The sequence below is a fragment of the Vicia villosa genome, linkage group LG5 (assembly GCF_029867415.1).
Source record: "Vicia villosa cultivar HV-30 ecotype Madison, WI linkage group LG5, Vvil1.0, whole genome shotgun sequence".
NCBI classification, from domain to species: Eukaryota; Viridiplantae; Streptophyta; class Magnoliopsida; order Fabales; family Fabaceae; genus Vicia; species Vicia villosa.
Genome location: NC_081184.1, coordinates 591,951 through 605,225, shown reverse-complemented (window position 1 = coordinate 605,225; position 13,275 = coordinate 591,951). Strand labels below are relative to the sequence as shown.

The 13,275-nt window shown below is 37.1% G+C and overlaps 2 protein-coding genes across 2 annotated transcripts; both read right to left on the bottom strand.

Moving 5' to 3' along the window:
- Positions 1 to 534: 534 nt before the first annotated feature.
- Positions 535 to 3,410, bottom strand: LOC131601072 (exocyst complex component EXO70I-like). Its single transcript, XM_058872794.1, has one exon. It carries the CDS (start codon positions 2,887 to 2,889, stop codon positions 766 to 768), a length of 2,124 nt encoding a protein of 707 aa, XP_058728777.1. The 5' UTR covers positions 2,890 to 3,410; the 3' UTR covers positions 535 to 765.
- A 123-nt stretch (positions 3,411 to 3,533) lies between these two features.
- Positions 3,534 to 8,851, bottom strand: LOC131601070 (coatomer subunit beta-1-like). Its single transcript, XM_058872793.1, has 4 exons — positions 6,653 to 8,851; positions 5,880 to 6,392; positions 4,307 to 4,392; positions 3,534 to 4,060 (listed from the first exon to the last, which is right to left on the bottom strand). Exons 1-4 carry the CDS (start codon positions 8,699 to 8,701, stop codon positions 3,856 to 3,858), a joined length of 2,853 nt encoding a protein of 950 aa, XP_058728776.1. The 5' UTR covers positions 8,702 to 8,851; the 3' UTR covers positions 3,534 to 3,855.
- Between the last annotated feature and the right edge of the window lie 4,424 nt (positions 8,852 to 13,275).

Genomic DNA, 13,275 nt, shown 5'->3' with positions numbered 1-13,275 from the left:
AAGTCTTAAGCTATCAGCTAAAACCTAAAAGCTATCACTCACTGGTCATGAATCATAAACTATAAGCTATCAACTAACTTATCAGTTTTTACCAAACAGAGCCATAGAATCCTAAAATGTCTCAAACCTTGTATATCATAAAGGCTTCATTTTGTTGATCCTTTAAGCTATGGTACATTCTTTTGCTCCGTTCATGTCGTTTTCCAGTTTGTCCGGGGTTTCAAACTATGCGGTCACCAAAAATACGACACATACACTAACACGTCAATCGGGTATTTCTTTCCGAAAATGAATAAATTATAAAAAAATAAATAAATTAAACATAATTATAAGTGTTTTTTTTTCCAGGGTGTTTGGACTTTTTTTTTCAGGGGTGTTGTAGGTGGTTAAAGAGGTTTCTAATGTTTAAGACATAGTAGTAACTGTTTGATGTTTGTACCAAGAGGGAAGTCTTTAAAGCAGTTAGAAATCTGCTATTTGTAATTCATTCTGTGGATAGTCAAATTTGAGAGATTCTACTTCTACCTCTTGAACTTCTCTAGCAAAACATTGACTAACTTATTTTTGCAAGTTGCAAAGATTCTCACAAACTTGGTTATAATGGGAGGGGAATCTTGGCAAGAGCAGTCGTTCAGACATATGATCTCCAAGCACTTACCAATAAGCTTTCCAAACTATACATTAACATTAATTTATCATAGATTACATTAACATTCAATCTGCCTACAAGAAAAATGACATATTATACAACTACTATAGAGTACTTTAAGTCAAACCTAACTTATGGCTAACTTGTCTAATTTGACTAATCAAATCTTTGTGTTTAATGTTATCATTCTTCTTCACTTTTGGTTGAAATAGTGACCAAATCCTATTCTCCAAACTTTGCACTGTATATTTAACATGTTTCTTGTCAACCACAACATCATCACTTTCAATTGACAAAATGTAGTTCTTCAAATAAACCTTATAGATTGGTATAACACCTTCCACCAAATGTTTGCACATGTGTGTCCTCAACACCTCATCATGGATTATCCAATTACATTGCTTCTTGTACCTTTCATCAAAAGCTTGACTAAAAGCACTTATTCTCTTAACCAAATCTTGATAACTCATAGAGGATGAAATTACAAGAATATTTTGAAGATTTCCCCAACTATTCCTCAAGTAAAGTGCTGCATAGTACTCTTTGTATTGTTCATGTGCACTTAACCAAGAATCTCCCATCATATTTCCAACTAAAGTGCCTCTTAAGTTATAGAAATGACAATGATTATTCATCATAAAAAAATATGACAAATTCACATCTTCATACACTTTTGACCAATCATCTAAATTAACTGCAACTTCCTTAATTATACTATAGATTTGATTCAAAACTATACCCTCTTCATATAGTTCATTTTTCCAACTAAAATATATTTCCAATACCTTATTCAAATCTGGCTTATACTCATCACTAAGAAGCTTATCACAATAATCAGTAACAAAACTTACCAACTTAGGAACACTTCCGTCCGCAGGAGGACACGTCGGTCGTTGCAACTTTACTTGTGCAGGAAGTTGCCAAAATATTTCAATTACACCATTCACAACTCTTGTGATAAGGTCTTTTGTCACAATTCTAATTTCTTCGCAAGCTTCTCCTCTAAAAAGTTGATTAAATTTTAGTCTTAAACCATTCAAGACTTTGAACATTGACAACAGATTCAGCAGCTTAAAAGGGTCGTTTTTTCTATCCGTAACAATCTTTCCAAATTTGATGAATGAAAGTATTCCTGATTCAATAGCAATTTTTGCAAAACAGCTCATCCATGCTTTAGAGCCGATTTTCTCGAATACAATAGTACATAGCTTGTATTCAGCCTCAAGAAGTTTGTTAACAACTAACTTCAAATCCTTTCCCCATTTGTCTATGCAACTCTCCTTTCCACACGCAGCCTCAAACTCGGTCGTTGAAATCTCAAGGTAGCTCAAATCTAGAGTCTTCAAACTTCTTCGAGCATTCGTTCCTCGAACTTCAACATACATAGCATGACACTTGTCTAACCTATTATTTGCATTTAATCTCTCCGCGATGAGTTGTAACTTCTTCTTTAAAGAACATGGAAATTCCAAACCTTGATTCGCGTCATTGTTTTGCTGATCAATGTGTGATGTTAATGAAACCAAAGGAAGAGGCATAGAGTTTGCCATTAGAAGTTTGTGAAAAGCAATCTCTAGTCTGTCAAGGGCAGTGCTAAGGCTTCCTCCATCGAAGTGCGCACGGTTCTCTTCGGTCTGCAATTGTTGCAATATTCTCAATGATTTGTTAACATTCAATAGGTAAGAATCATTGATACTAATTGTTGTTTTGTTTTGTAACAACTCAAAAACACTCTTCAACCAACCTGATGCTAAGTTACAATTATCAGTGAGAAGCTTCAATGCTTCTTCAAGCTTCTTTGTGTTTGAAACATATGTGAATAAATCGGAACTCGGATCTGCTGAAAGAGAATGTTTTAACTGAGTAACACATTCTAACACCTTGTGGACCGCTGAAACAGAACATAGAACACTGTCTATACCATGTTCAACATCAGAAAATGGTAGATTTTGAATTGAGATTGGTTTAAGGGAAACTTGCATGGATACAAATCTTCTGTTAAGAAGCTCCAATCTTGAACTAGACTCATCTAATGCAGAAGAAATAGCTTTCGATGTTTGTAAGCTAGAAGTTAAGAACTTTCTGGCAGCTTCGATGTTTTCTTTGTTTTCCATATTTAAGATTGGAAAATGAAGTGTTTGTTTCTGAAAATGATTACTAGTTTGGATTTGAGATTGTATTGAGAAATGATTAGATTTCAATATATGATGTTTTTGTTGGTTTCTTGTTAATCTAACCATCCACTTTCTTTCACCAAACTCAACAAATGAAGTAAAGGAAAAAGAGAAGTTATCTTCACTTGTAAAATAAATATGTCAGAAACATCAACCACCAGGCAGTAGAACCTCAACTTCCTTGAATTGGGGTTCTGTATGTTCATTTATTTATTTATTACTTTGTCCTAGCTTTCTTGTTTGATTTGAAGTCTAAGACATGAAAATCTTGCTTCAATATCCTCAACAATCACCAACCAAATGCAACACATTTTCTGATTAATGTTATATTTTATTGGGGTACTTTTGGGATGAATTTCAAAGGGAAAGTTGGCAAGAAAATAACACCATAGAATAATTAAAAGATTTTGGTAAGAAGGTTCATTTGTTTTACTGCAAAACCATCCGACGATGAGAGTATAGAAATGGTGATTATATATAGATAATTTGCACTCATCTTCGTTCCTTATAAACTTGTTCCATGAAAAAAACACACAAACCACAACAAAGAAGCAGGAAACGTTGAAATGTTTTTTTTAACACTCTTTAGAATAGATCTATTTTTCTTAGGAAATGAAAAGGAACCATTAGAAATGATTATAATACTAATCATTCACACAATAACTAGCATCATTATTATGATTCACTATCCAACCAAGGTCGTTAGAAAATAGGAACAACCAGAACGAATAGTCATCTATTTGAGATTATGATAACAATTTACGATGTCCAATTCCATGTGTTGAAAATAAAATATAGGCAGTAAGGATTTTTTGTTGGGTAATATCCAAGGAAAGAATACAAACAAAAATGGAACTTGAAAGAAAAAAAATTAATACTAATGAGTTGGCTGCCACCAAAAGCCACGAGAATTTGAAGCAAAATAATAACACCAAGCTTTAAGTAATAGCTGCCACCCAAATCTACACAAGTTGTTGACAAGACATACAAGCAGAGAAGAAAGACCAGAGAAAATTGTTGTAATTGCTTCTATTATGCGCTTCCCTTCTGTTTCAAAGTGATTTTATCCCCAAGACTCAGAGCAATTCCCTGAGTTTTACTTCTTATTCTGATGTATCCACTCAATTTACCATCTCCTTGCTTTTCAATGCTCACATTCACCAATGCATCTTCACCAAAAACACTCTTAGCATAAAGGTTGGCAGCTAGGAAACCACACTCTCCTTCCAATGCAGATCTAAAAAAGAGACATCAAAAACCAAATTAATAAAATTGCACAGGTCCCCCATCAAATCAAGACACGCAAATGCAAGAAATGTAGAAATACTAATGACTCCAAAAACTAGTTTTGATACATTTTTCATGCAAGTTTTATAATTGAAAAATATTTTTTCTTCAAAAAACAGAATCCTGGTAGTAGTAGATACTCAGGCGCACACACAAGATAGCAGTCATAAAATGTATGCAAGTTAAAGAAACTCACGGAGGAGTTAGGCACTTCATATTTGTAGACTTGATAATGTGGCCCAGAAACTCCCTCTCATCTTGTAATACTGTATTTACAGCAACCTATAACATAACATAAAGTCATTAAAATAATCATATACAACATCTAGTTAATGCAGAATCACATATTCCGAGTTATATCCCTTTCGCATTCATGCTTTTTAATGATGGACAATTTTGGCATTACTTGTATTACAACTATATATACATCTAAATAATAGAATAACATTTATGATATGAGTTTTCCCCGAGTCTAATCAGGAAACTGATTGGAGTGAGGAATGAGTAATTGAGTATAGCTCTAAACTGTGATCTAATAATTTTTGAATGAATTGCATATTTCAGATTCTGATAAGGCCACAGATGACAGTTTCCCCATTGCATCAAGACAGGCCCGAATTGGGTCAATGCAACGGCAAGAGAAACCTGCCTATTTTTAGCTTCTTTCTTGCAACAAATTTATAGAGTATATCAACTTCTTGTAAATTCATTACAGAGGCCTAGGGGTGATTTTCCTCCTTCATTTAGGAATGACTATGAGCAGAGCAGCTAGTATATTTTGCATGTACAAATATAGATTTAATAAAAGAACATGTGATATTGTAACACACTAATGTACCTTGCCAAATAACCATCGGCGTATCCAAATTTAAAAACCCAAATATCAACAAACAATAAGCCTATTACATTGTGGGATATGATACTCACACCTGTAGGCTATTAAAAGTAGGCAATAACCCAAAAAGAAGCATCACACATTATCACAGATATAGTAAACTAAAATAAAAAATATAAGATTCAGTATCTGATTCCTAACTTGATGAAATGCAAACACCACCGAGATCTACCTCTCCATTCACACTCAAATAAAGATGTAGAGAAGTAGGAGGAGCAGCATATAAATTACCTCATTTATTTTTATCGTCACTTAGGATAAATCATATTTACAGGAAACACACAACACAGATGTCAATTTACTCAACACAGACAAATAATATATAGACTCAGCATGTTACTTTTGTGTTCATTGACATGATACAAGATAAACCTAGAAAGTCTCACAACCTACACACAGATACCATTAGGCTAGTCCTAGGGGATTAGATCAATCTGCATGTTTCTCTGTCAAGCATCATCAGACAACTTTACTAAGGTAGAAAGTATGCACACAGAAGTTGATATCAAACTTCAATGCAGTCAAGACAAAATTAACATTAAACGTGAAAAAATATTAAAATAAATAATTTCAATGCGAAAATAGAATTATATCAACCATCATCAAAGCCATATATTGCAGACGTGATGATGTCTGGAATAATATCAAACAACATAACTATAAGAGCACATATTTAAAATTTATTAATAAAACAAGGGGCTACAGCCCGATAATAGAGATTACCACAAATCATGAATCCCAACTACCTAGAAGTGGTTTATCACACAGTTTTTAAAATGAAAGAAGGGTGAGCATTAAAAGGTAAAACCATAATTTTTTTAAGCCAATGACTTTAAAAAAAACACTAAATGAGAGAAAGAGGAATGAGATTTACCTTGTTTTCCCACTCAAACTCAGCCCACATAGTTCTAAAGGCCACATCAGCACAAGATGCAGGAGCAATATAGTCCATGATATCAATATGGATATCATTAAGAACAATAACTGTTCTCTCAAGAACATTTGAAGATGTTTCATAAACTATGTTACCGAATATAACTCCAGTTTCAGTTGAAGAAACCTTGATGTTGGCTTTAATCTGTTTGCTTGATTCTGGAGCCAGAGTATAGTTTTGTGGACGCTCAACAAGTTTGAGATCACCCATAGTTGCTAACTCCAAACATAAATTCTGGAGAGTTTCTTTGGTTCGGTTGATTACAGTAACATCAAGGACAATGTCATAATGATGAACTGTTACATATGCTTCAGCATAAACAGGATCACTGAATCCAGTGAGCTGAAGAATGCGGTTGAGTTTATTTGCATCATCTGCATCTTTTGTAAACTCTCCAGTAGCACGTTTGAGATCATCCTGAACCTCATCTTCCAGCTCCAGTTGGCTCATGCCCTGAAGAATTATAAGCATACACAGATTGAACATTTGAAGAAAAACCAGATCAGGTGTATTGAGCACATAACTGAATCAGAAAGCATTAACAGAAACTACCCCCCAACAGACAGAACATCTAACTCAATAGACGACTTGACAATATAGGTATAAATGCAACAACATAAAAGGTTCAATCATTAGCAATGATGAAAACTTCAAGGATTCAACTATATCATTCTTACAAAAAAAAAGAGAGAAAATAAACACAGCCATCATACCTTTCTGCTCTTCAAATGGTAGAAATCAATAAGGTCATCAGGCTGTGCATTAGAAATTTGAGCCTTTGCTTTAATCTCCTCTGTCTCACGGCGCTGCTTATCAGCAAGCATTTTCACAAAGCTCTGCCTGCAAGATTGCAGCCATATCTTCCTTATCTCATCACCAGTATTGCATAGTAATCTCATGCAAAGGACAATCCTGTCATGAGAATCATTATCAATTGGATGTGGAAGAACTGAAGACTGGCCAAGCTGCAGCATTGAGACCGTGATCAACAAGGTCTGTGAAGTTGCCTTGTTAACTTCAACTTTTGAGGCCTGGACCTCTTCCAACCTTAGGACAAGCTTTGTCAGTGTACATGCAACAACAGCCCCAAGGAAGAAATCACCTGAAAGAATTAGAGATCTCAAGTTCCCAATAGAAGACAGCGAGCCTTGAACAAGGGTAGGCGGTGACATGGCAGTCTCAAGAGCAGCACTCTGGGTAGCATAGGTCCCATCTGCAAGAATTGCAGGCCTCCTAGAAGACACGGTGGTTGAGTTCACCTGCTGCACAGCTTTCGATGTCTCCTGACCTTCTCCATCCTCGGAGATGGTGTAAAAGGGGAGGTCACCAAGACACTGCTTAATGGTTGCAATTCCACTCTCAACCTCCGAAAGAGACAAACAATACTCCCCAATTATCCACAAAGCACAAGAACAAACCCTCGCAGCACGGATTTGATAGAAAGTGTCCAAAAGCCTAGTGATTATAGAAACACGCAACCTCGGGTTAGTCTCAATAATCTCCCTCACGAAAACAACCACATCCATAGCAGAAGCAACATTGGTGTCCCCCAAGAAATCCATCAACAGATGCACAACAGTGCTAGCCACCTCCGGAAACTTAATAGCACAAGTATGAATAGCCTGCACCAACATCTGCCTATACTCTGCGTTCTTCTCTTGCTCCCCGTTCTGTGTTTTAACAACTTCCTTCTTAAGCATCATAACAACCTGATCAATGTTCTTAGGAGTTATAAGCTCAAGAGCAATATCAATAGTCTTCCTCCTAATATCATGATTAGGAGTGACAAGCGCCCTAAGCACATCCATAACCATATCAACCATAATTTCCCTATTGGAAGTCTTAAGTTCATTAAGACGATCAAGCACAATAAGTTTCACATTGTTATCACTCTGAGAAAGCAATAACTGACAATAAGTACTAGCAGCAGCTTTAATTGCAGTAGGTGCGGAACTAAGTGAAACAAGTGTACCAGCACATTCATAAACAACAGCAGTAGAATTTGCACTCAACAAAGATATAATAATCTTAATATATTTCCCCTTTTCACCCTTATTATTCCTACAAACTTTCTTAATCAACTCCAAAACAATCATCTGAAGCTGTTCACCCCAATCAATAATCCTATCTATATTCGAAAAAAGATAATTGACAGCGCGATCCTGCGAACACGAAAACAGCATAAGAAAAGCATTACGCTTACTCGACGGATCCTGTTCCGATGCGAGAAACTTCTCAACGATCTCCGGCGCACTGTCCAGCAACTGCTCCCCCTGAGGAAGCTTATAAACAGACATAATAGCCAGAACAGCATTCCTCCTAACAAAAGGATGCCGATGCTCGAGATTCGACAAAATCGAAGGGATCAACGGCTCAACGATCTCAGATTCATTAATCCGGCAAAGGAACCGAAGAGTAACACCACGAATAAACTCATTAGGCGACTGAAGATTGTTACGGAGATTCTGACAGATAAGGATCATCTCAGGGAGAACCTTACCGCGCGAATCGGTTTTGTCGGTGATTTCGAGATACAGAAGGAGGAGTTTCTGAACGGTGTGATCGTCGCAGGTGAGAACGTAACGGATGACGGTGATGAAGAGCTGAGGAATGGTTTCGCCGTTGAGGAGAAGCATGATTGCTTTCTTGAGAGCTTCGATCTTCGATGCGACGTCGTTTCCTTCAAGAGCTTCTTTGATCTCGGTTGCTAGTGCCGGTGTGCCTTTGTCGAAATGCACTACCAGACTGCATGATTTCTCCATTGTTAGGGTTTCGGATCTGATCTGAATTCACACGATTTGGAATTGCAGAAGAAAACTATAGAGAGAGTGTGTCAATTGTTGAGAAAGAGAGAGATTCAGATGCAGATCTCAGTGTGGAGTATGAAGAAGGAAGAAACAAATGATTTCAGATTTAAGACACCGAAATCGGATCGCTATTTTCTTTTTTCTTTTTTTTTTCTTCGTATTTTAAATTGGGCTTTTCTGTAGTTGCTCAATATTATTTTGTGTGGGCTATTTATTTACTTAGTAAAGAAGGAACTAACTTGCCATCTCTCACTTATACTTCACACCCCTTATGTTATATGTTTTAATGTTTTTTATTATTATACATTTGTCTAAAGTTATCAAATTTTAAAAAGTATGTGTATTTATCGTAAATGTTAAAAATATTATGAAAAAAAAATTAGAGATTTCGAAATTAAAAAATCATAATTTTTAGGAGTTTTATCGAAAATTTTAAAACTATATTGGAAATTTTGAAAAAAAATCTGGCAATTTTGAGATTTCCGATAAAAAATTATGAAATTTTTACGAGTAATTTTGAAATGTATGCGTTAATACAGAAAATTTCGAAATTTCTGGTAAAAGCTCATGAAATTTTTTACTAACAATTTTATAATGTGTGCGTTTTTACGAATTTTTTTGAAATTTTCAGTAAAAATTTTTGTAATTTTTTAACTAAAATTTTCAAAATGTATGTTTCCAGAAGGAGAATAGGAGAAATGACATATCAGATTGCTTTGCTACCGTCACTTGCTAATCTTTATGATGTATTTCATGTGATCCAAGTGGATGATGCACATGTGAGAGATAATCCGACCGTCGAGGCATCACCCATGCGGATAGAGGATCGAAAGATGAAGTAGTTACGTGGTAAAGAGATCACCTTAGTGAAGGTAGCTTGGGGAGGACCAGTTGGTCGAAACGTGACTTGGGAGCTTGAGAGCCAAATGAGAGATTCATATCCGAATATGTTCACTTAAGGTAATTTTTTAGGGCAAAAATTGAGAGTAAAATGAGAGATTCGCATCTGAATATGTTCACTTAAGGTAATTTTTTAGGGCGAAAATTCTTTAAGTGTAGGAGAGTTGTAACACCCTATTTTTTTACCAAAGTATTTTATTTTAATTTAACTAATATATGTGGATGATTAAATGAATATGTGTGAGAGGAAGGGTGTATGGCCATATGGGTGTGAGGAAAGTGATTAAAAAATTAAGAAAGTATTAAGAAAATTAAATCACGCTCCAATATGTTGAACCGCCTAAACCGTCAATTTCTCCATATTAACTGATTTTTAACTAATTTTATGGTTTATTATTTGATTTTGAGATCGAGCAATTTTCAATTCTTAATAGACCAACCACATGCCCGGTTCTCGATCCAACTGTTGAACTGTCTGTCCAATTTTTATTATAATGAGATAAATCAAATCCGAATCAAACAATCGAAACTCATATTTCATCATCTTGATTAATGTCACTCTTCGATCTAATACAAATCATAAGATTCAGGCCTATTTATAGCACATATAAACTTATTTTCCTTTCTCTCCCTAGAATGTAACGTTTTCAATATCCATAATTTTTGCAATCCTTGAAAAAATAATTGTGCTCTTTCTTTCAAAAATGCATTCTCTCTCAAGTCAATCAATATTTTGTGTGAAGATTTTTTAGTGTGTTGGATTAAAGAACCAACTTGTGACAACGGTGTCTGGGAACTAACTTAAAGCAAAAAATAATAATTTTTCGTCAAGGAAATTTTGGCAGGGTTAAGTATAGATTGTTGTTGATGGAGTTTTGGAGTTTCCAAGATCCTTAAGTATAACAAAGGCTCATACAAGGGAATTCTGACAAGGTTGAGTGAAGATAGATGCATATGGAGTATTGGATCACAAATTTGGTTATGGGAATCTAATTGGTTCAAGATAGAATTAACATCTTGAAGATTTGGAATTTTTTTAGTGTGTTGCTTATATAATAAGGGAAATCTATATTTGTACCAATGTTTGATTAACATTTTGACTTAAAGTGTTCAGTGTTAACTTAATTGTTCATTTTTGTATTAATTTGTAAGATAATGGAAGGTCCAATAATTTTTAATAGTTCGACATTGGAGACTAAACTAAGTGCCAATAAGGACAAGAACAAAGAAATAATATAATTATGGCGCACAATTTCTCTTTCCATATCTCTTTAAATTCCAGTATAGATTTGTATAAGCTTTGATTTATTCTCTTTTCTAGAATTACATGTGGCTATATTGTAATAACTTATATCGATTTATGTGTAAGTGTAAGACTTTGATATATTCTATATCCAATTCTACTTCTAAGTGATTATAACTGTTCTGGACTGGCCCAATGGCTAGGCATGGCCCAATCCTCTCTTGCTCCCAGGACGACCCAATAGCCTTGACCCAATCACCTAAGGGCAATGAGAATGTCATCTCCACTGCCCTATGGTCGGGCTCTTTCCCCCTCTATACCAACAACATCATAGTTTGTTGTACTCGTCCAGCTCAGTCTTCTCGCCAGCGATAAGGAAGATGCCTTGCTCTTGGTTGAGGAGTCGAGCATCCCTTGCTCGTTAAGCCTCTCTGTCGACCAGAAACACCTATCTGCCCGACCAACGGTTAGTTTCGGGAAGCCTCCCAGAAGTCCTAAACATGCTCCTAGAATCATGACAATCATGCATTTTAGACCTAAATCCACAATCCAGCCCAAAACATGGACCAATGGCCAAGTCTAGGGGATAATACAAAAACTCTCTCAATTGAGTGGGTCAGGTATCACAATTTCAAACCCTTGAAATATTCTCACGTATCTGTGTTCCTACTTACTTGCTCATCGGAGTGCCTTACAAGTACACCCCTTTCTCCTCATCATCAGCACCGTGCAGACGTCCATGGCTCATATTCTGATTCTGATCACCCTCTAGATCTGTGGTGACGTCTGAGGAAAATTTTCCTATCCCCATCTTTTTCTCCCCCTCACACAAAGACCAAAGCAAATATTTATCAATCACACCATGGTCAGTCTTGATGCCAATCAAGATGTTCATACTGCTGCTCTTTCTCCTGACCGGAAGTCCAGCCTCGGCTTTGCCAACCCTTTCTTAGAGGACGCAATCCCCAAGAAAAGGGATGGCGGCATCGCGTCTCCATCTTTCAAAGACATCCCCGACCTTGGCAACCAGAACGTTGAGCTCAGTCATTCCGAGAAACGCTAAGAAAGCGCATCAAAATCTGCCCAGATTCTCTTGTCGGCCAACATTGACCCTGTCCTCACAATCCTGGTCGAAGCTATAAACAAAACCAATTCCCTGACCTTGCAGCAGGACAAAAAGATCGAGGCATTGGAAAGAGTGCATCATCGATGATCTCCCCCACGGAGACACCGAAGACGTTTGTCGAGCCCTTCTCCCCGCCCTATAGAATGCCATCATAAGATTCTAGCAATCAAGAAACATGATCATAATTCTCCTCACCAGAATAACGTATCCCATACTTCCAAGAAAATCAAAGAGAATCCCCGGGCAAAAATCCGACGAACACCTCCTCAAGATCACTCAAGAAGCCCTTCTCCCCGATGAGACCATAGACGTCAGGGATCCCTTGCTCAATCTCCTAGCTCAAACAACAAGGACGAGCCACGTGACCCATTATCACCAGAGATCCTAGCCACTCGGCTACCCAAGGGCACATACAACGACACTACCGACCCTGACGAACACATAAAGAATATTGATGCTCTCCTCTAAGGAAACGGGTTATGCCCTGGTGTAAAAGTCTCCCTGACGGGTATATCACATCCTAGAAGCAGCTGGGGAGGACCTTCTCCCGAAATTTCAGAAATTGTCGATGCCACCCCAAATCAGAGGCGTCCCTGGAAGCCATCATGCAAGGAAAAGATGAATCCCTCAGGGCGTTCATTGAAATATTCAATAAAGAAGTCGTCCAAGTCTCCACAATGAACAATATGAAAAAATATTTACTCGAACGTGGCCTGCGCCAGCCCAATGATTTTTCCAAAGTCGTCGGCATATATACCCCTCATCCCTAGACGCCATCCTCCATAAGGACAGGCGTATATTCAATACGAGGAAAGGAGGCGGCCAACACTACTCGCAGTACCCGACACCAGAAGAGCGCCAAAGCCCCGAGATCAGAAGACCCTTCGACATCCCATCGGTGAGGGGACAAGAAAAAGGACGGCTGAACCCGTGATTCACAAGACTACATGGGACCAGCTGGTCGGTTTCACGATTAACACCCCTCGTTGCCTCCCGCGGGAAAATCTTGTATGAGTGCACTAATGCCGAATTCAAGTAGGTCGGGGTCCGTTTTCGTCGATAGGCTCCAGCCAAACCCAATACAGAGAAGACCAAGATTTCCGGTTCGACAAGAGTCATGGGCATAACACGAAGCATTGCATCCACCTAAAGTACGCCATAGAAATCCTGTTTAGAGACAGGCACCTAAAACATTATACCAAGAAAAGAGACAATGCTCGTCTAGAAGCCCAAGAAACCAAGAGTGTCAAAGAGAAAACT